Consider the following 25,247-nt stretch of genomic DNA (forward strand, 5'->3'; position numbering starts at 1 on the left):
ACTGGATCTACACCAGAGAAGTTGGATTTGATGCGAATAACCATGCCACGCAGATATGACGGAAAAAATGAGAATTTGATGATGTCGAGTATGAATGTCAAGGTGATTGTGTAGAGACACCGAGGGCGACCGAAGGGCCAAGTGTAGCCAGGTGGCTCGCCTTCAACGGGAGTTCTATAATCACAAAGCCCATGTTTTACTTTCTATTCTTACCACTAGAGAAAATCAGCTACCATCATGGCTGTCGTAAACTTCATGTTCTGAGTTCTAGATTCCAGTAACGCCTAAACCATATCATACAGAAAGGTTGAACCATCTGGGTTTACATCACGATATCTCGAGTGACTACCTTGGTCTGTCCTTTGCATTACGAATGTATGGTCGTAACCAAAATCAAAGTAGAATCGGATAATTGAGCATTGGTCTCCAGTACAAAGTGATGAATCGGAACCTAACCTGCCCCAGCAGGTCCGCCGTGTTCCCGCTTGAGATGCCTTAACATATTGTCAGGTCGTGTGAAGTCTTCCTCACAATGTGGACAGTCAATCTTCCTTCTCCCTCCTGCTGATCTCGGGTGGTTCACTAGAGCATGTTCAAAGACGTCCCTTTGCTCTGCACCCCGGAAATCACACCACGAGCACAACACAAGCTTGAAGTGCGTGCGCATATGCTTCCTGACAAGGGTTAGTAGAAGAGCGACGAACTTTGACATGGACCATACTTCAATTCACATCTCAGGCGAAACCCATTTCGGCCGTTGCACTCCTGGGAGGGGCAGTGGTATAGGAAAGTAGTCGGCGAACAAACGATATAGTCATCTGGGGGCATATTTTCTTCGCGAAATCTCAATTTTCGAACTTGTACTGGAGAGGAGAGAGACGACTGGCTGGTGTTTGCGCTCGACGAGTCAGGCCTTCCACCAACAGTGTCCCGTTCAATATATCCACGGTCATCCATGCTGAAAGACAATTCTTCCGAGGGATGGCTCTAAGAAGCCAAGTGCTCGGGAAGAACGCTTCCAGGGAAGACTTCTGGCAATTGAATCATGTCACAAAGATCCTGAAGGACGGGATCCAGCAGGTCCCAGTCAATCGTATTGAACATCGGGCCGCCCATTCCATAACCCCCCCAAGGTGGATCAGGATCAGGCTCCGCTTGACCAAAGGACATCAACGCTGTATTTGACTCAATCTCCCAGGAAGTGTAACAAAGCAGGCGAGATAGACTGAGAAATTGTCAGAAGAAAGAAGTCGGAAGAGAAAGAATTAATGTCGACCCTTTTGTATTGATCTCAGAGTTGGATATTCTGGCTTGTATGAATCCAGAAACGAGTAAATCCAGAGTGCCAGCAAGTATCGGGCATCTACCAAGATCGGCATGCTGCATCAGCCTCGCCTGAACGGGTTTTTTTTTTTTTTTTCCTTTTCTTTTTTTATTGACTCTGGTCTGGCCGTGCCACGTTATTATTTCACGATATGTTATTGCACTGAAGGTCGAGTTTTTACGAGTCTTATCTGTGGTATAGCAGCGATAGCAATGTCCATCGGCTGAGCGCATCTCATGTCCTATAGGTGAGAGCGCACGCACGCAGTGCCCTAGCGGGGATATGTACAAGATGATTGTTGGATGCATACAGCAGCTTACACGTATCTCCTCAACTGGTTACAAGAATATTTCTTCCAAGAACAGCGAATAAAACAAAATAACAATAAAAAGAAAAGAATAACGGGGTAGAGTTTTGCTGCATGTCCTTCCCAACACGAGATGTAGGAGGCCGTTCAAACTTCGAACTACTACTGCGGAATAAAAGACTTGACACGACTATTAAGATCGTTTCTCTGATTGTGGTTTTTTTGCATGATCATCTGTTCGTCAAACTCGACATATCATTGAGTAGTAGGCCGTTGTTACATATATCCTTTGACAATGTCTCTATTCGATAAATCGGCAGATATACCGACATAACTCCAGACCCCCAAGTGACTTGTTCATGCTAAAGATAAGCAAACCATCTTTTTTGTTGCCTTCCCTTCTTCTATCGGTTCTATATAAGGGGTGGTAAGATATCACGGCTAGGAGTCCGAACGAACATGGCAGGATCTCTCGAACACCATCTAGTCAACCAAACCGCCAACACGCCCAGCATGCCATCCCAACCAACCAACTTCTTTGACCTCCCAGGCGAGCTCCACAACAAGATATATTGTTACGTGTTGCTGCAGGAGGATTCTATTCGCCCTTTTTGGTCCAGATACGATGGCGGGCTGGGGCTCAGTATCCTCCGCACCAATCAGAAAATCCACAAAGAGGCCAAGGCAATATTCTACGCACAGAATTCCTTCGACTTCACCCTGTACAGCTCTTCCATGGTCTCTCAATTTTTTGACTTGATCGGAGGCGACGGTGCGAACTACCTCCAGCATGTGCGTATGGACTTTCCTGCCTTTCGACGGCCTGATCAGCCGCCCGATGGGTCGGACAGTCCAGAGAACAACAGCCTCCAAGTTCTCTCAATTCTTCAGCGCAACTGCCCGCATCTGAAGACGATCGAAACATCGCTGCACAGAGACTACGATCTGACGTCGTCCTTAACGACTGTCGTTGCGATGTTGGACACGACCGATGCCCAATTTCGAACGCTGCCATCACTGCAAAAGGTTGTGGTCGAGGTGTTCGAAGATGAGATCGACGAGGCGCTGAGACAACAGATGGAGCGATACGGATGGTCAGTCAAGATAGTAAACAATGAAAAAGTGACAGGGGAGTGGGATGACGACAGGAGTTGCTGGGGGGATTATGAGGATGATGACCGCAGTTTTGACGAGGATGTCGATGATTATGATATTGACAACGACAGTGATTTTTGGAGACGAGCAGCCGACTGAGATGACTCTATGAGTGGAGGGAGTAGCGCGTTCTCTATAGTTGAAGGTACAAGGCTTGTGCAGGCTGATGCTCTATGCTTATGCCAATGTTCATGGAATCTTGAACGAATTTTCTGCGCAAGAATCATCTAGCATCTAGATCATCCACAGAGGTTCCTTGCTCGAGGCAATATAGCATTAAGTCCCCAAAAAAGGTTATAACATGAGTTCAAATCTCGTCAAAGTCTCGGTACGGGACTATGCAAGCAATAAGGTCGCAGTGATTTGATAGGAGATGATTCCACATGGCCTCATTCGAATCAAAACTGCGATGATCTTTCAAGCGAGATTCACACGCCCAACAATACCACATATGTCCATGTGTATCAACCGTTCCGGGACGACCAGGACGTGTGATACTGCTCGAGTGATAGGCCCTGATATGTTCGATGGCTCTTGCAGGTCGTCGAGATATTGCGGGTGTTGGGTGCATGTCAGGGCAGTCATTTTCCTCTTCTGTGGATTTTATCAGCTACCTTGACCACGCGGGGATTGCACCATTGTTAAATGGAAACATCTAGATACCTAGTGTAAGCTGGTCTCAATCACAAAAATGAAAGACAGGCCAACGGTTGACTAGTGCTCCGCAGGTCTCTTGAGGGGTCTCTTGGGTATATATACAAAAATACCATGGAGGAAGGGTTACGTTGTTGTCCAGGGTGTGGGGTTAGTACTAAGTAAGGTCAGGGCAATCCCTGCTCGGGGTCCCTTGCGGGTCTATCAAAATACGCCATTTCTTGAAAAGGGTCGGGTTTCACTGCAAGGATGGCTTACGTTGGATTGGTTTACGAATACCAGTAAAAACATACCATCCAGTCTTCTCTCTATCACGCCAAGATACCACTCGGATAATACCAGGCATTTCCCACAAACTGGACTATGGGCAGCGGGTTATGTATTCCGATACGATGACAGAGTATCAAGTCACAAACAAACACAATTCGAGCTAAACATCAGAACCTAACTATTGCAATAAACGGTCTTCCTGAGTCCGGCCTGCCCGTCCACTATGAGCAGCCAAACCCCGGCGAAGTCACACGCAACATCAATCTCTCTCCAACTGCCGTATGCATGACTGCAAGTCTCAGATACCGACACCCCCATCGCTGTCGCTTGAGTAATACGCACTATCGGGCGCTGGGCTGTACTGGCTCGAGGACGAGGGAGAACTGTCGACCTCCGTCTCAGAGGACAGATCAGGAAGCGGCGTATGCTGCACTGATGGATTGATTTCTTGTAGCAGCTCGGCAAACGACATCGAGCCCATTGCATTATCCAATGTTTTGAGATCAAATAAGCTCGAGGTTTCTGCGTGCGTGGAGTCGACTTCACTCTTCCGCCTACCAACGCGCGAGGCAACTTCATTATTCAAGTCGGATCGCACGGTGGTGATCATTTTTTCGAGAACATCCTTTTGCTGTTGAAACAGAATAGCGGCGCGAGGCTGCGCTTGCTTGATGTCTGGAAGACGCCACCTCAGATAAAGTTTCTGATGTGAGGGCGGGCGTGCATATCCACTGGGATGAGAGCAGATATATAGGTAGCAGAGGTAGCACGCCGGCTTGCTGCACCCCACGTATTTGTCGCTATTGTCCAAATAATCCCCACCAATAGTATCAAGGTGATTGAACAACAAGAGCTCGGCGTGCACGAAAGTCTTGCTCTGGCCATATTGATGGTCTAAACGCCTGTTCAAGTCGTCCGCGGTATAGATCTTCTCCAAGCGAGCAATGAACCTGGCCCTATCGGCAGGGCTCCGAAAACTGCGAGTTGCGATGCCTTTCACATTACATTTGCGGCGCACTAGCGGAATTGGGCGCTCTCTTGATCCTGGGACTGTTTTGACAGCGAGTCCACGCACAAATTCCGTCCGTAGCACAATAGTTGCTTCCACCAGCCGCTTGCACATCACCACATGCTTCCCGAGCTTTCCTAGCAGCTTGTACAGATGCTCGAAACGTTCGGTCTGCCGTGGCTCCCCTCCCAGGCTTCGGAGAACATCGAAAGTTTTCCGTGATTCGTAGCATTTTTTGGCTAGGCGTGGCATGTCAAGCTCCTGGAGTTGGACATGATCTTCATATAGATGTGTGGCCAGCCATTTCCTGAACTCGATGACATCCGGAATATCTTGAAATTTCAGGGGTGTCAGATGTGTCCTCCAAAGAAAAAGAAAAGAAAAGAAAAGGGCAGCTGGAGAACAGGAGACAGACCTCGAAAACGTGGGTCCCGAGCCAACTCAGGCATCACATCGGGAGCCGCCTGGTTCACTATCTGGCGATAGTATGAAAAGATTCTGGGGGAATTGAAAGACAGGGTTATGCCCGTCAGGTGGCTCAATGCCGATGCCCCTTCCTCATTTTTCAACCTCGCACTTGTCTTGCCGACTAGCCATGTGATGATTTTCACGACCGGGTTCAAAAAATCGATTACCGCGAGTTCTATGCCCTGATTTGCCGCGAGCCACAGAACTATCTCTTCTGGCGCCTTTTCCAACGCGGCAGCGGTCACGTAGGCCGGGCCTTTCTTGTATGCACAGATGTAGGCGATTGCATTGACAAAGGACCGTTGGCTATTGATCAAACTGAATTTGGCGCCATGCGATGGGACATCGTCGGGTCTGATGCGATCACCTCTCGTTTGGTCCAGTGTATCGAGCAGCGACAGAGGCTCATACAGTAGCCTCAGCCTGCTTTGTTGTTGTTCCAGCACCAGGTCTTCCGGGCTTTCGTCGTACATGTTTTTCCTATCCGTTCGGAGGGACCCAAACGCCTGACTATCAGATAGGCGATTTCGCGAGGATGAGAGAACTCGGGAATTGTAGAATAGGAGAGCTTATGGGAGAGTTGTTCAATCTTTGGGACTGAACGGGCAACCCTTTTATAAGTCGTGCATTCTTCTTTTGAGCACATGAAGGCTTCCGTCGTTTCTCATCCGCTCCGAGTAATCTGTTCATGTCCAAGGGGCCTCTTGCGTTCAACCGCCCCCGCCCATTCGCGGAAGCTGGCATGCGTTGCAATATGCGAGAACGGTCGGGCCACTGTGTCGACCACGACGGTCTGCGTGGGATCATCCCCGCCAATGACTAGGGCCAACTGACATGAGGTATCTAGCATTGCTTTGGGCGATTCCATCATGCTTCCGGATTTCACATCTACTGCTCGATTCTCCGCTGCCGCAGGCGGTGATGTGTCGCGTAGTGTCTCGTCTCCAAGTCGGAGGCCTCCAGGAGGCGGCTGAGCAGGGGAGGAGATCAGTGAGGTCAGCGGCTATTGGTAGGTAGGAAAGCGCCGCCTCATGGAATTGACATGCAGGCGTCAGAATAGAGACACTTGCAGCTACCACGCAGGGAGGTGATGGCCATCGACCCTGCGGCCCACACTTGTTCCCACATGATAGGAAGCCGGAGGCCTTCTGCGTAGATTATTTGTATTCTCCAGGCGACGTGCTACACTGTGAGTAGCTCGTGGTGTTTGCACCCATGATGTCTGTATTAATCGTTCTCTGGCGAACTCTCTGTGTAGATGATATGAACTCCCCTGGTAATTATCAAACACTAGTTCTCCAAACTGGCAATACCTCTATCACTTCCCCCTTCCCATAGGTCAATCTTTTCAGTAATTTTTCCCCTTCAATTCTATATTGATCTTGCAGTGGACTTGCCAGCAATGGAAAGATCAAACCAGGCTAAAATACTCTTTACACGTTGGACAAGAGCCAGCCCCCCCCCCCTTTAAAGAAAAAAAAAAAAAAAAAGAAAAACTATTATTTTTTTTTATCATAGTATGGAATATTGATGATACAATGAAACATGGATGTCATATTACATGCGTCTATTGCAAACATATGAGTAACATAGACAATGAAAACAATGATTCCAAGGGATTACTTGGACCTATTTCCACCGGAGAGACTGCTTCATGGTGAAGTAGAAGGAATATTGACTATAATCACCTGTTCTATCTAAGACATTATTCTTGGGTTAAGTGGATGAAACTATATGAAAGTTAGTATCAAGCCCCAAGGCTACTCTCTGCACAGGCTACTCACTTCTCCGCTCAGTCCTCTACTTGGTGATCAACTTAGCGCGTGCTAAGGTCTTCTTAATGAGCAAAAAGCAGCGAGAAGTGAGCACTAACTTGGAAAGAGGAAGAGCCGAAGCCGTGTAGAAAATATAGGTGCGTATGTACAGCATCATATTCCAAACCAAAACCAAAGAAGAAGACAAAAAAAAAAAAAGAAAAGAAAACTAATACAACAAAAAGACTAGTACTACCGCACCTTCTTCAACTTATTCCTCTTCCTCCCCAACACATCCCTCCCTTCATCAATCTCAGCAGCGGCCTCGCGCTTCGCAGCCCCTACTTCCTTGAGCACGCCGGTACGCACAACACGCGCCTCAACACTAACACCCTCCTCACTCCACTCCTCCATCTGGCGTCCCGCGCGCTCTTCAATAGCCAACACAAGCTGCACATCGCGCTGCCCAACAAGCGTCACAGCTTCACCGGAGCGGCCCGCACGGGCGGTACGTCCCACACGATGCACGTAGTCGTCTGGGTTTCGGGGGACGTCGTAGTTAATGACGAGGCTGACAGAGGGGATATCGAGACCACGGGAGGCGACGTCCGTCGCGACGAGGACTCTAGCGGCTGAGGCGCGAAAGCGGGCGAGGTTTGCGTTTCGCTCGGACTGCGGGAGACGGCTGTGTAGTGATGTGACTCGGTGAGCGAGCCGGCGGAGCATGCGCTCGAGGTGGTCTGCTGTTTGCGTGCGGTTGCAGAAGATGATGGCTGGTTTTTGGGCGTTGGCGTCTGTGGAGAGGAGTACGTGGAGGAAGGCTTCGCGGTGAGTCATGGGGACTTTGAGGTAGCTTTGTTTGAGGGTCGGGGGGATGGAGTCTTTGCTTTCGGTGGAAATTTCGGTCATGAAGAGCGGGGGTTTGGAGTTAGATCGGGGCGTGGATTTCAGCGCGCGCACTTCGGGTGTCACTGTTGCTGTGAAGAGGAGGGTTTGGCGGTCGGAGGAGGGGGGCAGGGCAGAGAGACAGGTTCCTACGTCCGGGAGCATGCCTGCTTCCGGGGAGAGGAGTCGGTCTGCTTCGTCCATGACGACCATGCGGACGCGCTTGAGGCCGCGCACGGTATCTTCGCCGGAGGTGTTGATGTGGTCTGCGAGACGGCCGGGGGTGGCGATGACGACGTGCGGACGCTGCGAGAGGGCGATAGCTTGCGCGCGCATGTCTGTTCCGCCTGTGATGAGGACGGGTTTCATGCTTTGGGGGGCGGAGATTGCTTTGATTTGTTCGTAGATTTGGAGGGCGAGTTCTCTGCTTGAATTAGCTTTCTTCCTTTTTCTTTTCTTCTTCTAAACCCCCAGATCAGAAAGAAAAGAGACATACCGAGTCGGTGTCAAAACCACCGCAAAAATTCCAAACGGATCCTGCGCCCACATTTGCAAAATGGGCACCGCAAACGCAATTGTTTTACCAGATCCCGTCCTACTCCCACCAATGCAGTCCCTGCCCTTCAAAATCTCCGGGATACAAGCCCTCTGGATAGCCGTCGGTTTCCTGACCGCCATCGTCGTCAGCGAGCCGATCAGCCACGGCGCGACATTCAGCGCCTTGAACGAGGACTCTTCCTCCTGCAGGCCGATTTCCAGAGCATCTCTGATTAGCTCTGGGTTGGTTTCGGATTTTTGGGCGGGCTGGGCGCTTGATGTGTCTTTCTTTTTGATTCGCGAGACTGTGGCGATGGGGGCTGGGGCTGTGTAGCTTTTGTCTTCTTCATCCTCGTTGTCTTCATCATCGTCGTCGTCGTCCGGTGTCTCTGATAGACGTCTCCGTTTTGGGGCGCGGGCGTGGGTTTCTTGTTCAGTGTCGGATATGCTTGAGGAGGAGTGAGAATCCGAATCCTCCGATGCCGATACTGATGCTGATACCCGGTCTGGGGAGTGCGATGGCGCCATTATGTTGACTGTGTTCGTTGTCTCTCTTTCCTCTGCTTCTTTTTTTTTCTTTCTTTTTGATCGATCTGATAAATTCTTCGGCAGAAAAGGTGACCGCTGGAGCGGTGTAGAGTGTGGACACCACGTGATGGTTACCAATGGGGTTGGTTTTCTGGACCCACACTGGCCACATACCATGTATGCCTGAGGCTACTACATCTACTGTTGCCTGAGGCTACCGTGCGCAGCGCCTGATATGGCACGATGAGTATAGATGCTGTTATTGACCTGACTATTCATTCTTCGAAGCCTGCGTGTTCCAAGCAATTATTTCTGCTCAAGTAGTTTCGGATCTCATGTTACCCCGCCGACTTTGAACACATCAAAGACAAGCTGACATCCCCACCACCACAGCCCTAATCCAGTTGGGGCGGATTCCGGGGGACATTCTGATACACACAGAGGCCTCTCTACAAGATGTTTTCAACTTAGAAAGAAGAAGAAGTACATATTATTTCAGTCCCTCCGTTGTATTTGTTCAATATAGGCACCATCAGCCATCATAAGTGTTATATACAGCAGGAGGCACTCCACCTTACCTGGCATGATATTGTAGGATTGCTTCTCATCTTGAATATACATGGAAAGATAAAAATCAAATGAAAAACAAACAAGGCTTCTTAATTCCCATTGATAATGCTATAGGGACCAAACAATGACTTGGGATGGCACTGAATTCGGCCCGGGTGCAGCTATAATGTTTATCCGTATGTCCTGTGAACGACCAATCTTCTATGAATTTGTGCTCGGTATATAGTCCTGCAATATATCTCGATATCTCGGGGCAAAAACAGCAGTCGTCTATGCGACTGCGTAGACCTGCTTAATCCGTGACGGTATAAAGCTCCAGGTACGATAAGGAATGTTCAACTGAGTCGGTGGATGGCTCCTCCGCTGCTTTCAGAAAGACTGGAACACCTCAGTTCTACTATTGTTGCTTTGGTGTCAGAGACCCGGAGTTTGGGGAAGGAGAGTACCCTTTATCCCTGCAAAGTTGATTGGCGCTCGCGTGGCAAGCTGGGCTGGCTGGTGCCGACAACCTCCGGCTCTGAATCGCTCATCCTCTGTTGTTAACATACTTAACGGGGTAGCTCCATTGACTCGGCAAGTTGCTGAATGATAGCTTTTGTTTTCGGTCCCCAACAACTAACAATATGATTGACGGTTCGGTCTTTTTGCCTCCGAGAGCAGAATGTAAACTGCGTAGCCCCATCAAACTCCGGGACTTCAGAAGCGACCGGAAATTGGATCAGTGAGCGACCTTCTCTGAGGTTATTAAAAGAGATGTTCTCGAGCAGAGGAAACTCGCTAAGCATTCCGAGTATTGGTTTCCAGCCCGGTATGTCCAGTGTAAACGACCTGATGCTAAGAACACGAAGGCTGTCCCGATGTCTTCGCAATAGCTTGCCTAAGATTGCCCCGTCCACGTTTGCTGATCTCGAAATCCCCTTCAGTGAAATCTTTTGCAGCTGTGAGGGTGTTTCAATAGAGGAAAGACGCTTGAACATGTCGCCGCTTGCCAATCCACTATCGAACTGGATTGTCAATTCCCGTAGACCAGTTGCGTGCCGAACCATTGGATCAATCCACTCAATCATCTCAGAATTGCTCATTGTGAAGTTCAACAGGAGGACTTCCAGATTAGCCCAGGTAGTGATAAACTCCAGCCCCCGAAGATCAGGGACATTAAGGCGTCTGAAGTCTAATTCATTTGCTCCTCCGATACCTGGCGGTATGAAATCAACCAAAAATTCTCGCACGGTCATATTCTGATTGATTATACTGGTGAGAACCAGTGTTATAATATCAGTAGACGTGAAATGGTCCAAACAGCTGTCTTTGTCGGACCAGCCATGCCGGATCAGGTGAAAAGAGGTGCAATTTATCAGACCACCGAGTGCCTCACCCCATTTCTGAACGTCTGCATCGGAGTTCAGGTAGCCGGAAGTACGCCGATTCCACACCAAACCTTCTGCAAGTTTATTTTCGAAATCATCGACGAATTTCACGGTCAGGAAGTGAACATGTGGTGCCAGCTCTGGATCGCTCGCTATTGTCTCTATTCTTTTCAGACTTCTCAAAGACAAGTCTGTCTGTAATTCACCGAAAAGTCTACAGCGGTAGAGATATAGAGTGCTCTCATATATGCTCTTGCAGGCCAGCCGAAATATGCACAGGTCTCGTGCTGGCAAGTATGATGCAATGGCTTGCAGTAATTCGCCAGGGAGATCCCCAAAACTCGAGTATAACATTTTTTCTCTCATACGCCATAAGTAGGTTGGCAATTGAAGACATTCGGTCAATGATCCCTGGAGCATCACTTTGAAATCAACAGTACGAGTATGATGAAAAAGAAAACACAATATTGATCACTCACTGTGCTTATACTACTGAATAAAGCGGGCAAATTGCATTATTTAGCATTTTCCACCAGGCGTGTTTGACAAGACCTAACTTGGCTGGTTGTTTTGGTGGAACCCTGTATCCTGTCTTGATGTGAGTTATCAGTCACGTGGAGTTCAGGATCTACGCTGTCCCCCGAGAAACATGGAAATCCATGGTTTTCCTTGGTTATCATCTCATGTAAACCTTCTTCTCACGGGGCGCTAAGTCTGAAACAACTAGCTTCGGGCTAAAAGAGGCATGTTCTGGGCTTTTCTTGCCTCGCAATCGGTAAGCTACAAGCTCCGTCGGGCCTCAGGAAGTGAAGGATATCAACTAATGAGGGTGCGGGAATGTTCCACCCCCCAGTGAAAATGTGTAAGTATATATTAGAAATATCCAGTCAATGCCACGGTCCAACAGGGCCTGTCCAGTCATTCACCCCCACTAGCCATGCTCCGTCTTCGCATCCCCGCCCTCGACTGCATCTCGAACGCTTCTCCACGCTCCAAATCCCCCTCAGCAGGAGACTCAGCCCCTGACCCCTCCCCACGACGCATCATCTGCTCTCCACCAGCATCAGCCTTCGAGAGCGATCGCCGGTGGGCAGCTCCATCTCCCGCACCAGGCCCATCACCCGACTCATCATCGTCCACACCATGAGTCCCCCCCACACTCTCCATCGTAAACGGACTAGCAGTAGGCGCATCCAGCGCAGCCAGCTCCTCACCCTCAAACCACAACGGAAACAGAAACGAGCGAACAGGAATCAACAGTAAAATGATAACCGGAAACCCAATCGCAGCAATCGTCTGCGTAATCGCAAACGTAGCCCCGAACCCGACCAACTCCAGCACCACAAAGACCCAAATCGCGCGCCGACGCTTCACACGCTTGAGCGGGTTGGACGCAGACGTGAAAGCGCGATCTTGCGCGAGGAAGATCAATTTCTGCGTGACGCCGTTGCCTTGCAGGGCTTGGACGCCCATTATGAAGAAGAGGCCGGCCATGACGCCTTGGGGGATGAGGTGGAGCACGATTAGTAAGGGGCCGGTCATGGCGATGAGGGTGAGGAGGCCTTGGGCGAGGTTGCTGACGCGTTGTTCGACGACGTGGTCTGTTATGCGGACGGTTTTGCCTTTGTTGGTGTCGTCTGTGTCGGCGACGTCGCGGGTGACGCAGAGGGCGGCAGTGTGGAAGGGGGCTTGGGGGATGAGGCCGTTGGGAAAGGGGATGCCGAGAAGGCCTGCGACGAAGGTTGTTAGGCCTAGGAGCCAGAGGTCCCAGTGGAAGCCGGCGGGTTTGCGGAGGGGGAATTCGGTTCCTTGGGCGATTAGGGAGGATACTGTATTGTATTAGATGGTGTATAAAGGTGAAAGAGGGAAGAGGACGGGGTACCGTTATGGTCAAAGTAGAAGAGAATAGTCAAGAGGAGCGCAAACGGAATAGCGAGGAAGATATCCCCCACATCAATATCCCAAAAATTCACAAGCCAGCTCCTATCCATCGTAGGAAAGAAAGCCTTGCTAGTCGGCAACGTCGCGACGTTGACTTCCCTCATATGACCGATATGGACGAACCCCGTAAAGAAGACAATCGTCAACGGCGTGCCATAATCCTCAAGGAACTTCCGCACGTAGCGTTGAAACAGATTGCTGTTCCCTAGCTCGCCACATATCCACGCGCTCATCAGCACCAACAACGCGACCATAATGCTGAGGTACGCCGACGTCTCGCCGACCTGGCCCCACTGGCGCGTCAGCACCTGGATCCCTTTCTGGAGGTAGATGCACGCGACGTAGAAGCCAAAGATGTCACACGAGAAGCGAGTGACGTATGTTAAAGCATTGCATGCATTCGTTATGGCGAGGAACCAGTGCATGATGAGTGACCAGCTTTAGCCAGTCAGCGCTGCGCTTCCCGCACCCGCAATCTGAAAGGTGGGGGAGGGGAGACATACATCCCAATCCAACACATAAAAGCCAAATACGGCGTCCCCCGCGGCGCAATAATGTCATAAACCGTATAATTAAACACAGTAATAGGCCCCGTCACGCCAACAATCACCAGTGGCTGCGCCGCCAGAAGGGCGAACACCACAGAACCCAGGACGGACGCGAGAAGCACCTCGTTAACACCGTAGCTCTGGTGCGTCTTTTCAAACATGTCCAGCGAGAAAGCCAGAGCGGGCAGGATACTACGGCGCGTTTAGTAACGATCTTGTCTTGCCTGTCCGGAGCTCCGAGCAAGCCCCAGGCAGAGTATGTACATACTTGGCAAAAAACATGTACACCGTCGCAGGGATAACCCGGTAATCCCAGGCATCGGTCCAGTCACTCCAGTAGTAGGGAGCGCGGCGCCTCACATCCTTGACCATGCCGCGGAAGAGTCGTACGCGCCACCATTTGGCTGAGCGCGTGGATGAGTGCGTGGTGGTGGATCGTCGGGTGTGCTCCCGCGCGATCGGCTCGGGGTCGTGTCCCTGCGGACGGTCCTGGTCTTGATCATGATCGTGGTGAGAAAGCCGCGACTGGGAATGGGAATTCCACGGCTTGCGCGAGTGCGGAGTTGGATCAGCCTGGCTACCAGCTGCGTTACTCCCGGGTGCCTGCATGTTGCACACCGGTTGTTGAGCCAAGGTTGACGATGGGCGGGGGCGGGATCCGGGAGGGTTAAGGGACTAAATCATGCTTTGATTCGGGAGGATCCTAATGTATGTAACCCACTTGACAAAAGGATACGGTAAGAACACAGGAGATTCCAGATAACCTCGACAACAATTCGAGTACGTTGAACCGATGAGCCTAATGACAATGGCGAAAATCATCTCGGTCGGGAAAACCTTCTTCCGTTGCGGTGTGCATCCATTCGCATACAACGTAGAGGTTCACTGCAGCAGTTTTCATCTACAAGACAAGATATCCGAATCTCTAACTTCACCAATGCATCTCAATACGAATGGAAAAGACAAATAAAAAGACCCTTTTGACTATTAATCAACACACTAACCAGGCCAGAAAGCCTCAATTTGGATACAAAAATTACAATTCATGGGCTATCGAGATTCAAAACGATCCCGTAAACAATTATCAACCCTGCGCTTCTTCCCCTTTTTCGTCTCTTTCGGTCCTGAGATACCACAGACCATATTGCGAGTAGTAGTAAGTAGCAAATATAAAAAGAAAAAAGACAACCAAATCCTAGCGATTGGCTGTTCAAGCAGGGGGAGGAGGCGGCGGGGGGTTGTCGCTGGGCGGCGGAGGGGGAGGACCATCGCCGGGAGGTGGCGGCGGAGGACTGCCTGAGCCATAGTACATGGACGGCATGCCCGGCGGCGGCGGCGGCGGCGGAGGCACTCCGCTTAGGCCCGGAGGCGCACCAGGGGGAGGGCCGGGGGGAGCGCCCGGGGGAGCACCCATCGCTGCCATTGAGGGATATCCGGGGTAAGCACCGTATCCGTACGCAGCCGGTCCACCCGGCGGCGGAGGGGCCGCCTGCTGCTGCCACGGGGCAGCGCCCGGAGCAGCGCCCGGAGCACCGCCGTAGCCACCGTATCCACCGTAGCCATGATCGCCACCGCGGCTCTGAGCAGCCCAAGGAGCGGCGCCGCCCTGATCGCGGGAGCCGTAGTCGTCGCGGCGGGTGTCGCGGCGCTGCTGCCAGGGAGCCACGTCGCTGGCCGGCGGGCCACGCTGCCAGGGCTTCGCGTCGCGGTCGTCGTACTCGCCTTCGGGACCGGCTTCGATGCGGCGCATGGGCTGGCCGTCTTCGCCGGGGGCACCACCAGACAGTTCTTGCATGAGTTGCTAGTGACGTGAGTATCATGACATAGCCAGTATTGTATAGGATGAATGAACCTACCTCCATTTCCCGGTCGACGGCATCGCCGCTGCCAATAGCCCTGCGGCCACCATCGCCACCGCCGTTGCGCCAATCGGAGCCTCTCTGGCGATCGGGACAATCGCGAGCCATGTGCCCGGCGTTGCCACAGACACGACAGATGATGTTGGCGGTGAAGTTGCGCTGCTCAGGGCAGTCATACTTGCGATGACCGATTTGGCCGCCTGTGATTGTTAGTCATACATCTCTAATATACAGGGGGGGCGGAAGAGGAACGTACAGTTCTGGCAAGCCTGGTTCTCATCGTCACGGAGAGTACCGTTCAGGGCAGCCAGCTCACGGAGTTGGTTCCTCTTGAGCTCGTTCTGGCCTTCGGGGATAGAAGCGGCCTGTTTGGTCAGTCGTCGATCACGTCCCGCCGGCGGAGGGGAGGTACTCACAGTCTCAATAACGTTGTGCACCAACTTCTTAGCCTTGTTAACCTTTTCTTCCGTGTCTGCCATGATCAGACAGTGGAGATCTTCTTCCTGGTTACTAGCGTGAGCGGCGTCAGATCGACCCTTTCCTTCCTTGACGGAGCCCTTTCCACGGATGGCAATCTTGGCCCCCGACTCGGTCTCCATCTTCTTGAGGGTGTTACCACGGGGTCCTATGAGTAAGCCAACTTAAAAGGTAGCAAAGAGCTAAGTGTTAGTTGAAGGTGGTTTTATCAAAGATGGGATAGCAAAAATGAAATGGTATCAAGCATGAGGGTTAGCAAGAAGCGAGCCCCGAAAACCATCGACGGGCGATGACTTCCTTGCGAGCTCGACTCGAGCAGTCATGAGGGACAGACACAACACAGGAACGGTTAGGAGTTAGAGGGTTAGTTATCATACTGAAGTTAATCTCTGGATAGTCATTCACTGGAACATAGACCTTCTCCTGGGTCTTGGTGGGACGTCTGTAGTCAGAAGGCGGGTGGTAGTTAGGAATGGTCTTCATCGCCTTTTCGACCAGCTTGTGGCGCTCGTCTTCGAGACGCTTCCGATAACGATATTCCCTAGTATTTACACGTCTACCAAAGTTGTCGTACTGCGGGGGGGGAGAGGGCGATCTGCAGGAGTCAGAATATAAAACCAAGGATAGCATAACATCGACGGGAAGTACTAACCTGTCTCCATCCGCAGGAACCACATCGTTGATGCGAAGCTTCTGGCTAATCTCCTCAATACGCAAGTGAAGAGTATACGCCTCGAGCTGCTCGCTAGTGAAGTTGGCCATGATCATGGTAGGCAAGCCCATCAGACCAGCAGCCTTGTTCTCCTGGGCATCACCCCAACGGTTGCGCTTCTTGCGGCGCTTGACGCCATCACTCGCGGGTTCCGCTACATCCATCAGCGAATGCGATCGTATTCGAACAGGGGATATGGACGTACCTCGGATGGGGCTCCGGCCGCGCTTGAACCCGTTGTCCGATGAGGGAGTCGCAGTGCGGCTTTCATCTTCATGGGGTTCGTCGCCGGCGAGGCGACGGCGGCCCAGAGGGATGTTGTTGGAGCCTGTGATTCCTTGGTTTCGCCAGGCCATAATGTTGACCTCAAGGATGACGTTAATAAAACTGCAGGTAAGTGTCCTATGGATAGAATGATGATAGAAAAGTGAGGTGAAAACCGAGAGGATAAGCTCGGGCGAGGTGGCAAGCTCTGAGGTCATGTGATATTACTAATCTTTATCTTCTCTACTGGCCTCTACTTACAACACAAGTCGACCATGACAACATTCCTCAATCAACGATTGGACAAATAATTAAACAATGATGATGATAAAATTAATGACAATACTAGATTCATGCCTATCATATAATAACAACCCAAAAGTACCTACCCACCTACGGCAGGTAAATAAACTAATGCTTAGCATCAGCCTTCATCCCCTGCTGAATCCAAGCCCTCGCCTCAGCAGCCTGCTTCTCAGCAGCCTCCTTATCCTTCACCACATCCTTAACAGTATGCCTAGTCGGCACATGTCGTCCCTTCTCGACCCCCTCCCTAGCCGCCAAGCGTTCCTCCCACTCCTTCAACTTCGGAAACTCCTCAATATCGACCCCGGCCCACCCGGCCGCAGCCACCCACCCCCAAAGCGAAATATCCGCCAACGAGATATGGTCACCGACAAGGAAGCCACTCTTCGACGTCTTCAGATGCGCATCCAGCACCCCGTACAGCCTGCGCGTCTCGTTCGTGTACCGCGTAACGCCGTACTCGATGCGCTCCGGCGCGTACCGCGAGAAGTGGTTCGCTTGGCCTTGCATGGGGCCCACGCCCGCATTCTGGAAGTACAGCCAGCTGGTCATCTCGTAGTGCTCGCGGGTTCCGGGGGCGAAGGAGATCTTGTGGTCTTTGTCGTATTGTTCGGCGAGGTAGGTGAGGATGCTGCCGGATTCGAAGAGGCGGATCTTTTGCCCGTCCGTGAAGGTGTCTGTCAGGGCGGGGATGCGGCCGTTGGGGTTGATTTCAAGGAACCATCTAGAGGGATGTTATTATATTGTATTGCATGGTAGGTACTACCGTAGGTAAATGGGGGGTAGTATGGGTGGGTAGGTAAATAGTACGTACGGCTCTTTCTGGGTATTCTTGCCAATGTTGATATTCTCAACCTTGTAGGGGAGACTGTACAGCTTGTCAGTATTCATTATCCAATGATCAAAAGAGACCGATAATCCAGCAAAGAAGAAGAGAAGAAGAAGAAAGAAAGAACATACCCCAACTCCTCCAACGCAATCGAGATCTTAATCCCATTAGGCGTCTGTGCCGTATAAAGCGTAATATCCGGACGACTCATTTTGAAAGCTGTAGCTGTAGTGCTAGTATACCTGCAAGACAATAGATAGAAAGCCTGAAGATGAGAGCAACGAGGGCGATTGAAGGCAGATGCGGAGTGGAATCCAGCACCATTAAATAGAGCTCTAGCACAGCGAACCCCGCTCATCACCTTACACTTTGATGATTAATACCTACCCAGCTACGGAGTAGCTTCGGAGACAAATAGTTAACTAACTACTAGGCTATTGGTGTTAATACGGGGCGAGGGGTCTCTGATGATGCCATTACCTCCGTGGATGGGCTTTCTGTCATCCCGCATTGGACCCACCGGGTGACTAGGCTGATTTATAAGCTGTCAGCAAGCAGGTCGGAGGCTTGTCTTGCGCAACCGTGCAGCTGCATAACATGCCAGTCATTGGTTGGTTGTGTGTTTTGTGCATGGGTGGTGAGTATGACGACTTCTCTGAGTGATTGGATTGATTAATCATGGTTATTAAAGATCTGAGGGTTACGAAGATCTAGAAGGAAAGAACTAGAAGGCAGGGCTGTCCTACAGGCTGAGAAATCAACCCTCTACAAGACAGCTAGCTAGCAAGATGGAGAGATTCACACAAGTAAAGCCGGCGATGCCGGTAATGCTGGACTGATATCAAAGGAATGTGGTATGTACATCCGTCATGTGCGCGTGCAAAAAAATAAATCCCAGAAAATCGATACAATAGCTCATCCCATGAAGTGCTGTAAATTCCGTACCCAAGTGAAAACATTTGAAAAAGAAACAAGAAAAAGGAAAAAAAAGGCCATATGCAAGCATCTACCATGTGAAACTTTCCTCGACAAAGTCGATCGTCGAATGACCTTGTCGCTTGCGGCACACGCGTCGGACGTCGTCGCTTAGACTGCCGTTCCCGCACACCAGCACGCCCATGGCGCCCACCTGGTTCTCGACTTCCATGCCGACCAGAGTGTCGACGTTGGGTCGCCCCGGGAACATCTGGACGGTGGTGCTCGGGCTCTGGATCTCGCGGGGGTTGCGGGGCCGGGTGATGAAGAGCATGATCCGCAGCACGTCTCGGCGGCCGTCCATGGCGAGGATTCGCGTCATCCAGGGGCGGATCCATTCGAGGTGCTCGGGCGATTGGATGATCCAGACGAGGGTCACGCGGCGCGCGGCGACCGTCCCGTCGGCGTACCCCTGCACCAGATGGCGGACGAACGGGACGTGGTGGGTGATGCCCACGCCGCCAGCGAAGAGCATCACTGTGCCGTACGAGTCCATGGAGTGGATGCTGCCGTAGGGACCCTCGGCGAAGGCGCGCAGGGTGACGCGGGATTCAGCGGCGTTGGCGGCACGCTGGAACAGCTTGTCGGTGAAGCCCGTGCGGCGACGGATCAGGAGGGACAGGGTCGTCTTCTCGGAGCCGAAAACCTCCTGCCTGGTCATGGGGATGCCCTTCTCGTCGGTGGCGATCTCCTCCTGCTGGCTCCACCCGACGGAGAAGGGGTGGGAGGACCACCAGCCGACGGTGGGGATGTACAGGTAGAGATGCTGACCCGGCTGGAACGACCAGGGCCGCGCCATGTTCAGGGTGATGCGCAGGGCATCTCCCGGGAGGGCCTCGACGAGGGCTGTTGTGGACGATCGGCCGCAGTTGCGATACAGGATCATGAAGAGTCGGGTGGCGCGCTCGAGGGCCCAGAGGATGACGGCGGCGAGCAGGTACGACTGCGCCACCAGTCCGTCAAGGTGGACCCACAGGAAGCCGAACGAGACGGCCACCATGGCGATGTGGAGATGGAGGAAGGTTTCGTAGAAGGCATGGCGGATGGGGGAGGGAGAGTGCACCATGAGCGCGACGAAGGCACAGCCGGCCTGTCTGGGTTAGACTGCGTCGACCAATCTTCCGGATGGAATGACACTTACAATCAAGCCGCTGAGGAGAAACGAGCTCTTTCCAAAGATCATACCGACCATCTGCCAACCGACTGTCGAATTATCAGCACTGTCACTTCTCTACCAAAAGACCTGATCGAGAAAACCTACGCTTTTGCGATTTGGGAATGGCCCAGGCGAAGATATGGGCGATGGTTTCAAGGACCACGATCCGCGCGAGCCAGCGGTGAATGAGGTTGAAGGTGTCAAAAGGCACCTGGAGCAGCTTGATCAGGGGATTGTTCCGCCCGGCCGTGAGCACGAGCGGGATGAGGTTGACGGTGGCCATGGTGCCGGTGCGGTTTCGGATAGCGCCGGAGACGGTGTGCTCGTCTTTATGGTAGGGAACGGTGACGACGCAGAGGACGACGTTCATGACGATGATGCAGACCAGGATCAAGGTGTGGAAGCGGCTGGGCAGGGTGCCAAAGTTGACGACGGTGGAGAGCTGAAACTCCTGGTTGTGACGGCTGCGCAGCAGGGGGGCATAGATGAGATGGCTCTTGACCTTGGCGAAGGTGCTGTCGGCGGAGATGAAGTAGCGTTGTCGGTCATTGTTGAAGCTGGAGAGTCGACGGAGATGGGCGTTGATACGGAAGCCAGTCTTCCAGAGGTAGATGAAGGCGGCCATCAAGCCGAGGATGAGCAAGCTCCTGCGAGCGAGGTCGTCGTTCAAACTCTCGAGCCACATGTAGGCGGCATCGCCGCCGCCGCCGCTGCGTTTTTCGATGTCCATTCTGTCTAACCAGGTATATCGATAGGAGGATTAAAGACGCAAACACACAATAACCAATAAACCGATCAATCCAAAGCAAAAACGAAACTTGAATTCGAGTCGAGACCAGCTCAACTATTGGGATCCCTGAAGTAGGGATGTAGGAAGGGGGGTCACCCAAGGGAATGTGAATCGAAGCCCGGTCGAGCGGTCGGGATCAACTGAAGAAAACCGTCGATGGGATCGAATGTAAAAATAAAAGAGAGAGAGAAATCCAACGTCCAGTTGATCTGGGCCCAAATCCACTGACAGGTAGGGTAGACAGCGGAGGGAGACAGACAATGGCCTTGTTTTGTCCTGGTGTCTTGGTTTCTCCTTTGTTTTCGTTGCCGTATACTAAGACAATCGCTTTGAACCAGGGAACGGGGGCACTAGGACCAAGGGACCAGGGACGGCACGGTTAATTTGGTTGGATCCGGCCAAATTAAAAGAAGGTCGATCCAAATTGGAGCCGAGTGGGTAGATGGAGGTTGGAAAAGTGAGGTTGGTACGGAGTAACGAGGGAATGTGGTCAACGATAGTGTGAACCAGTCACTTTCTTACTGAGGAACGAAAGACGGAAAGGACGAGAGGGAGGAAGGAGGAGGGAGAGAGTGAATGAGGGAAAGAGGAAGAGGGAGGGAGGGAGAGAGAGAGAGAGAAAGAAGCCAAGAAGCAGACGGAGAAATGAGAGCGCAGAGAAGAAGAAGAACAGTGGAGAAAAAAGGAGAGGCGAAGATGAAGATCAGGCAGGACCAGCAGTTGATCTGTCTCTATTTACCATTCTTTCCTTGACCTTTACACCTTGACAACCTTTTAGTTTGACATTCCTTGTTTTAATTGATTTTTTTTCCATCTTATTAATTTATTGTCTTATTATTTGATTTGTTCAAAGTAGACCCCTAGCAAGAGAGGCAAATGATCCCTCCCTCACCGGCCATCCATCGGCCATTTGGCGGCAGACCAGACCAGGGGAGGGGCAGCTCCCTCCGTGGCGGCAAGGGCAACCTGCATGATCAGTGGCTGACCAGCCCAGTCTGTGAAACAGAAGAAGAGCAAAAAAAGTGGGAGGACCGATCGATCTCGAGCAGGCTTTTAGTTCTGACTGGTTTGGGCCCTTACAGCCCGGTGGGGCTGGCGCTATCCTTGGGGGGTCCTGTGTGGTGTGTCTCCTGAATCCTGCAGGATGATGATGGGGATGGGTCTGCCTCGGACTGGATTTGAACGGTGGTAAAATACGGCATGATGATTGGGATGGGGACAATGTGCCGAATGACAAGGTTTTTCGTGTGTAGATCAGAGGCGAATGGACTTGATGGACTTGATGGACCTGAACCTGGACTTGACAACAGGCAAACACATCATATTCGACAGTTGGCAATCAATCAACTGGGACTAGTCATGCGAATAATGCTCCACCGTATTTACTGGGAGAAAGAAAAAAATCAAATAAGAATCAATAGAATTCAGCCTGAGTTGACATCTCGACCAGGAATCCACCCCGTATCTTACACCACACATGAGAAGTATCTATCTGTCTACATATTGACCTTCAAGCAGAAGACTCGTATCAACCTACTATCTATACACTCGTATCTAAATAAGTAGAAGTAACTACCAACCGAGGTCATCCACCCATCATTGCATATTATCCGAATCCCATCAGGTCTGTGCTCTACAACAGAACTCTACTTGATTAATCCATCCTGAATCCCACTTATCAGATGGACATAATATAATTTCTCCGTCTACGATCACCTGAACAAATTAAACGTATAACTATACACACCTGTCTAGGATCTACCCCTCTTTTCTTATTTCTCTTCTTCTTTTCTTCCCTCGGGTCTAATATCCGCTATACGGACTAAGTTGGCTTAGCTTGGATAGTAAGTGACTGGGTGGTGGGTGGATGTGGATGGATGTGGATACGAGAAGGACAGTCGCTTCATATAAATGAATCGTCCATACCGAGTTTTAACCTTGGGATTGCGATATCTCTCCCTCTTTCTATCTCATAAATCACGGAAAAATACAATATAATATCATCGGCTAATTGGTTTTTTTCAACTACCGTGCACTATCATAGTGTACCCAGTATCTACCAGGTAGGTTAACTACCGGAGTAATTACTCCTCACTATCCCTAACACACCAAACATAATAACAGAAGAGATATAGAACAGGATCGAGAATGAATGTTCCGGGTATCAACCAACTTAACCATCATCACCAGACCAGACAAACACCAACCCAAGTAACAGGGATTCAAAAACGCCGGGTAATAAACACAAACACGAACACCATCCCCAGCCAACCGAATGGGAAGACATCAAGTAAAACAACAGGTTAAAAGAAAAAGAAAAGAAAAGAAAATAGGAGGAATAGAGAAGCCAGACTGGTATCTCTCAGAAAAAACTCAGCTCGTCTTCACTATCTTCGTCCGACGAATACGGGATAGCAGTGCGCCTCGGTCGGAAAACCGGTATCTTATTCCTGCGCCGCGTGGGGGACGGCTCTCGCTCCCGAGGTTTCGCCTCCTCTTTAGGAACGGCAGGTAGTGAAGCCCGACGACTGGATCGCGTGCGCACGGCGATAGGCTCCGTGTGGCTCCTTGTCGCTGGGGTGGTCGTCCTCGTGGTCGAGGCCAGGGTCGGTGTGGGAGTCTGAGTCTGAGTGTGCGTCGAACCCAAAACACCACTGCCTAGCCGATTAACAATAACGACTTCCACCCTTGGAGTCGACCTCGTGTCAGTCCTTCCACGCCCCCAATGTTTCACCTCGGGGGTGTTCCGCCGCGCCGTTCTAGTGCGGGAGGCTACCGGGGCGGATAGCGCTGTTTCAGACTTCGTTTGGGCAGGGGAGGAAGACCGCGGAAAAATAAGGGGCGTAGAAACCCATCCACTGTCTCTGTTTCGAGTTTGCGCCGGTTTCACGGACGATGACCGAAGCCTTTTGCGCAACGGAGGGGCGGGGCCGTCGTTGTCACTATCGTCGGCTCCATCGCTGGACATGGGTGTAGGAATCAAGCGCTTCATCGGCACGGATACGGATGGTGCGGACGAGGTCGCGCTGGATACGCTTTCTCGGGCGGGTGTCCCGGATGAGAAACTGCTGCTTGTTGAGCAGGCGACGGTCGATGGGCGTCTGGACCGGCTCCCCGTGGTATGTGCAGTCGGCGCGACCGGTAGAAACATCGGCAGGGCCCTTGCTTTCGGGGCTGGCGTGCGCGCAATCCACTCGCCGATACTCTCTTCCCATCGGTACAGACCGTGGGATTGGCTTCCGGAGGGGCTGGACTGCCGTCCTTGTGCTTTCTGCTCGCGTGTGAGCGACGCGGCCGCCGCCTTCTCTTGGACTTCGAGTGCCCAGGCGTGGTCGTCTGCGTCGACTGTGATCTCGGCGAGTTCCATGGCGGTCTCGGCGGCGACTTTGCCTAGGAGGGAGGAGATCCCGCGCGCGTCTGATAGTGAAGCGAGCTGCAAGACGCGGACTTGGACTTCGAGCGGCGTGGGAGACTTCTCGCATTTGCGCATCTGGCCGCCGTAGCGGAAGACTTGCTGGGTGAATTCTGACAGTTCTTTGATCATGTCGGGTTGCGCTGCTAATGATAGGAAGAAGGCTTCGATGTTGCGCTGTGCGAGGGGGTCTAATGGGCGGGTAGTTGCTGGTGATTCCTCGCCACATAATAGCATGCAATGGCCGACCAGGACGTATCCCCGCCGTAGGGACTGGTAACTGGGTCCGTCGGCCTCGTGCGAAAGAGTATCCATGCCGGCAGCGCGTTGAACCTGGAATGCCAGGCTCTGCACCGTCTTTCCGGCTTTGATGCCCGTCGCCTTTTCAACCGTTCCGGGACTCTGCGACCGCGCGATGCACATGCCGCAGAGAGCAGAGACCATACTAGAGGTGAGGTTGCTGAGCGCATCCTGGATGGGAATCGGACACGGCGATGGATCCTTGGGGAGGTGCGGTGCGTTGGTCGTGGCGCGAGTGCTGCCCCGTGGACGGCCTGGCCGCAGCGTGTTCAGGCCATTCAATTGCGATGTCGTCGTCTTTGCTTCTAGGCAGATATTGCCCGATGACAGGATCACTGCTTCGACCAGCCGCGTAGCAGCAGCTGACGTGCTACCGTCCGTGGACAGCGACTTGACTGCGCCGTCCACGCATCGTTTCCACAAATTGGTAACCATCCACTCGGGCGGGATAGCCCCACGCGCAAGGAGCTTGCTCAACTGCGCAAAGACAAATCCCCGTCTGGTAACAAATCGAGCGTAATAAGCGCTCAGCAGCTGGACCGGATCCTGAGAATTGCGTGGTGGCGCAGGCGGATCAAACGACGTAGGATAGTCGTACGAACCAACGGTAGTCAGATATCGGGACAAAAGCAATTCAAACGCGTCGGGCTCATCGTGGCCCATGCATTCTCCCAAAAGCCGGCACGTAGCCACCTTGCCAATCCAACCGTTCTGCATCATCTCCGAGACGAGGCGCATGCCCTGCGCCCGCACAGCCTCGCGAAGCGGCTGCCACCCGTTCCCGCTGGGTGCATAGTGCGCTTCCAGTTCGGTGAAGTATGCGTCACACATGTCCACGTCTCCCTCTTCC

General features: G+C 51.9%; 9 protein-coding genes across 9 annotated transcripts; 1 reads left to right on the top strand and 8 right to left on the bottom strand.

The window, feature by feature from the left end:
- Positions 1-2,090: 2,090 nt before the first annotated feature.
- BDW47DRAFT_132915 (uncharacterized protein) lies at positions 2,091-2,900 on the top strand (the record flags this gene model as incomplete). Its single annotated transcript, XM_024817697.1, has 1 exon — positions 2,091-2,900. The coding sequence occupies one exon, from the start codon at positions 2,091-2,093 to the stop codon at positions 2,883-2,885; it is 795 nt and encodes a 264-aa protein (XP_024670151.1). The 3' UTR covers positions 2,886-2,900.
- Positions 2,901-3,926: 1,026 nt separating this feature from the next.
- BDW47DRAFT_53194 (nucleic acid/nucleotide deaminase domain-containing protein) lies at positions 3,927-6,103 on the bottom strand. The gene is made up of 2 exons (XM_024819254.1): positions 5,135-6,103; positions 3,927-5,051 (listed from the first exon to the last, which is right to left on the bottom strand). The coding sequence occupies exons 1-2, from the start codon at positions 5,658-5,660 to the stop codon at positions 4,009-4,011; spliced, it is 1,569 nt and encodes a 522-aa protein (XP_024670152.1). The 5' UTR covers positions 5,661-6,103; the 3' UTR covers positions 3,927-4,008.
- Positions 6,104-7,166: 1,063 nt separating this feature from the next.
- dbp8 (ATP-dependent RNA helicase DBP8) lies at positions 7,167-8,891 on the bottom strand (the record flags this gene model as incomplete). Its single annotated transcript, XM_024817698.1, has 2 exons — positions 7,167-8,250; positions 8,323-8,891. The coding sequence occupies 2 exons, from the start codon at positions 8,889-8,891 to the stop codon at positions 7,194-7,196; spliced, it is 1,626 nt and encodes a 541-aa protein (XP_024670153.1). The 3' UTR covers positions 7,167-7,193.
- An 830-nt stretch (positions 8,892-9,721) lies between these two features.
- Positions 9,722-10,789, bottom strand: BDW47DRAFT_109183 (uncharacterized protein). Its single transcript, XM_024813404.1, has one exon. The coding sequence runs from the start codon at positions 10,694-10,696 to the stop codon at positions 10,010-10,012; it is 687 nt and encodes a 228-aa protein (XP_024670154.1). The 5' UTR covers positions 10,697-10,789; the 3' UTR covers positions 9,722-10,009.
- Positions 10,790-11,730: 941 nt separating this feature from the next.
- On the bottom strand, positions 11,731-14,076 carry BDW47DRAFT_53200 (anion exchange family protein). The gene is made up of 4 exons (XM_024819255.1): positions 13,586-14,076; positions 13,273-13,509; positions 12,711-13,207; positions 11,731-12,657 (listed from the first exon to the last, which is right to left on the bottom strand). Exons 1-4 carry the CDS (start codon positions 13,924-13,926, stop codon positions 11,747-11,749), a joined length of 1,986 nt encoding a protein of 661 aa, XP_024670155.1. The 5' UTR covers positions 13,927-14,076; the 3' UTR covers positions 11,731-11,746.
- A 225-nt stretch (positions 14,077-14,301) lies between these two features.
- Positions 14,302-16,769, bottom strand: bbp (putative zinc knuckle transcription factor/splicing factor MSL5/ZFM1). The gene is made up of 7 exons (XM_024813405.1): positions 16,571-16,769; positions 16,306-16,519; positions 16,031-16,248; positions 15,593-15,816; positions 15,433-15,541; positions 15,174-15,376; positions 14,302-15,118 (listed from the first exon to the last, which is right to left on the bottom strand). Exons 1-7 carry the CDS (start codon positions 16,719-16,721, stop codon positions 14,528-14,530), a joined length of 1,710 nt encoding a protein of 569 aa, XP_024670156.1. The 5' UTR covers positions 16,722-16,769; the 3' UTR covers positions 14,302-14,527.
- A 271-nt stretch (positions 16,770-17,040) lies between these two features.
- BDW47DRAFT_118977 (glutathione S-transferase family protein) lies at positions 17,041-17,975 on the bottom strand (the record flags this gene model as incomplete). Its single annotated transcript, XM_024815279.1, has 3 exons — positions 17,041-17,659; positions 17,750-17,803; positions 17,896-17,975. 3 exons carry the CDS (start codon positions 17,973-17,975, stop codon positions 17,041-17,043), a joined length of 753 nt encoding a protein of 250 aa, XP_024670157.1.
- Positions 17,976-18,561: 586 nt separating this feature from the next.
- BDW47DRAFT_53228 (ferric reductase family protein) lies at positions 18,562-20,910 on the bottom strand. The gene is made up of 3 exons (XM_024819256.1): positions 20,001-20,910; positions 19,881-19,942; positions 18,562-19,829 (listed from the first exon to the last, which is right to left on the bottom strand). Exons 1-3 carry the CDS (start codon positions 20,623-20,625, stop codon positions 18,771-18,773), a joined length of 1,746 nt encoding a protein of 581 aa, XP_024670158.1. The 5' UTR covers positions 20,626-20,910; the 3' UTR covers positions 18,562-18,770.
- Positions 20,911-22,881: 1,971 nt separating this feature from the next.
- BDW47DRAFT_109192 (uncharacterized protein) lies at positions 22,882-25,104 on the bottom strand. Its single transcript, XM_024813406.1, has one exon. It carries the CDS (start codon positions 25,058-25,060, stop codon positions 23,048-23,050), a length of 2,013 nt encoding a protein of 670 aa, XP_024670159.1. The 5' UTR covers positions 25,061-25,104; the 3' UTR covers positions 22,882-23,047.
- Between the last annotated feature and the right edge of the window lie 143 nt (positions 25,105-25,247).

Source organism: Aspergillus candidus (genome assembly GCF_002847045.1).
Source record: "Aspergillus candidus strain CBS 102.13 unplaced genomic scaffold BDW47scaffold_38, whole genome shotgun sequence".
Taxonomy (NCBI): Eukaryota; Fungi; Ascomycota; class Eurotiomycetes; order Eurotiales; family Aspergillaceae; genus Aspergillus; species Aspergillus candidus.

Coding starts and splice junctions, on each gene's coding strand:
- BDW47DRAFT_53194 (XM_024819254.1), bottom strand. CDS start 5,660: ATGTACGACGAAAGCCCGGAAGACCTGGTGCTGGAACAACAACAAAGC. Junction 5,052..5,134: donor TCGGGACCCACGTTTTCGAG/GTCTGTCTCCTG, acceptor TGAAATTTCAAG/ATATTCCGGATGTCATCGAG.
- BDW47DRAFT_109183 (XM_024813404.1), bottom strand. CDS start 10,696: ATGACCGTGCGAGAATTTTTGGTTGATTTCATACCGCCAGGTATCGGA.
- BDW47DRAFT_53200 (XM_024819255.1), bottom strand. CDS start 13,926: ATGCAGGCACCCGGGAGTAACGCAGCTGGTAGCCAGGCTGATCCAACT. Junction 13,510..13,585: donor GTGTACATGTTTTTTGCCAA/GTATGTACATAC, acceptor AACGCGCCGTAG/TATCCTGCCCGCTCTGGCTT. Junction 12,658..12,710: donor CTTCTACTTTGACCATAACG/GTACCCCGTCCT, acceptor AATACAATACAG/TATCCTCCCTAATCGCCCAA.
- bbp (XM_024813405.1), bottom strand. CDS start 16,721: ATGGCCTGGCGAAACCAAGGAATCACAGGCTCCAACAACATCCCTCTG. Junction 15,817..16,030: donor CTATCCAGAGATTAACTTCA/GTATGATAACTA, acceptor CTACCTTTTAAG/TTGGCTTACTCATAGGACCC. Junction 15,119..15,173: donor CCGTCGACCGGGAAATGGAG/GTAGGTTCATTC, acceptor TCACGTCACTAG/CAACTCATGCAAGAACTGTC.
- BDW47DRAFT_53228 (XM_024819256.1), bottom strand. CDS start 20,625: ATGGACATCGAAAAACGCAGCGGCGGCGGCGGCGATGCCGCCTACATG. Junction 19,943..20,000: donor CATTCCCAAATCGCAAAAGC/GTAGGTTTTCTC, acceptor ATAATTCGACAG/TCGGTTGGCAGATGGTCGGT. Junction 19,830..19,880: donor TTCTCCTCAGCGGCTTGATT/GTAAGTGTCATT, acceptor TAACCCAGACAG/GCCGGCTGTGCCTTCGTCGC.
- BDW47DRAFT_109192 (XM_024813406.1), bottom strand. CDS start 25,060: ATGGGCCACGATGAGCCCGACGCGTTTGAATTGCTTTTGTCCCGATAT.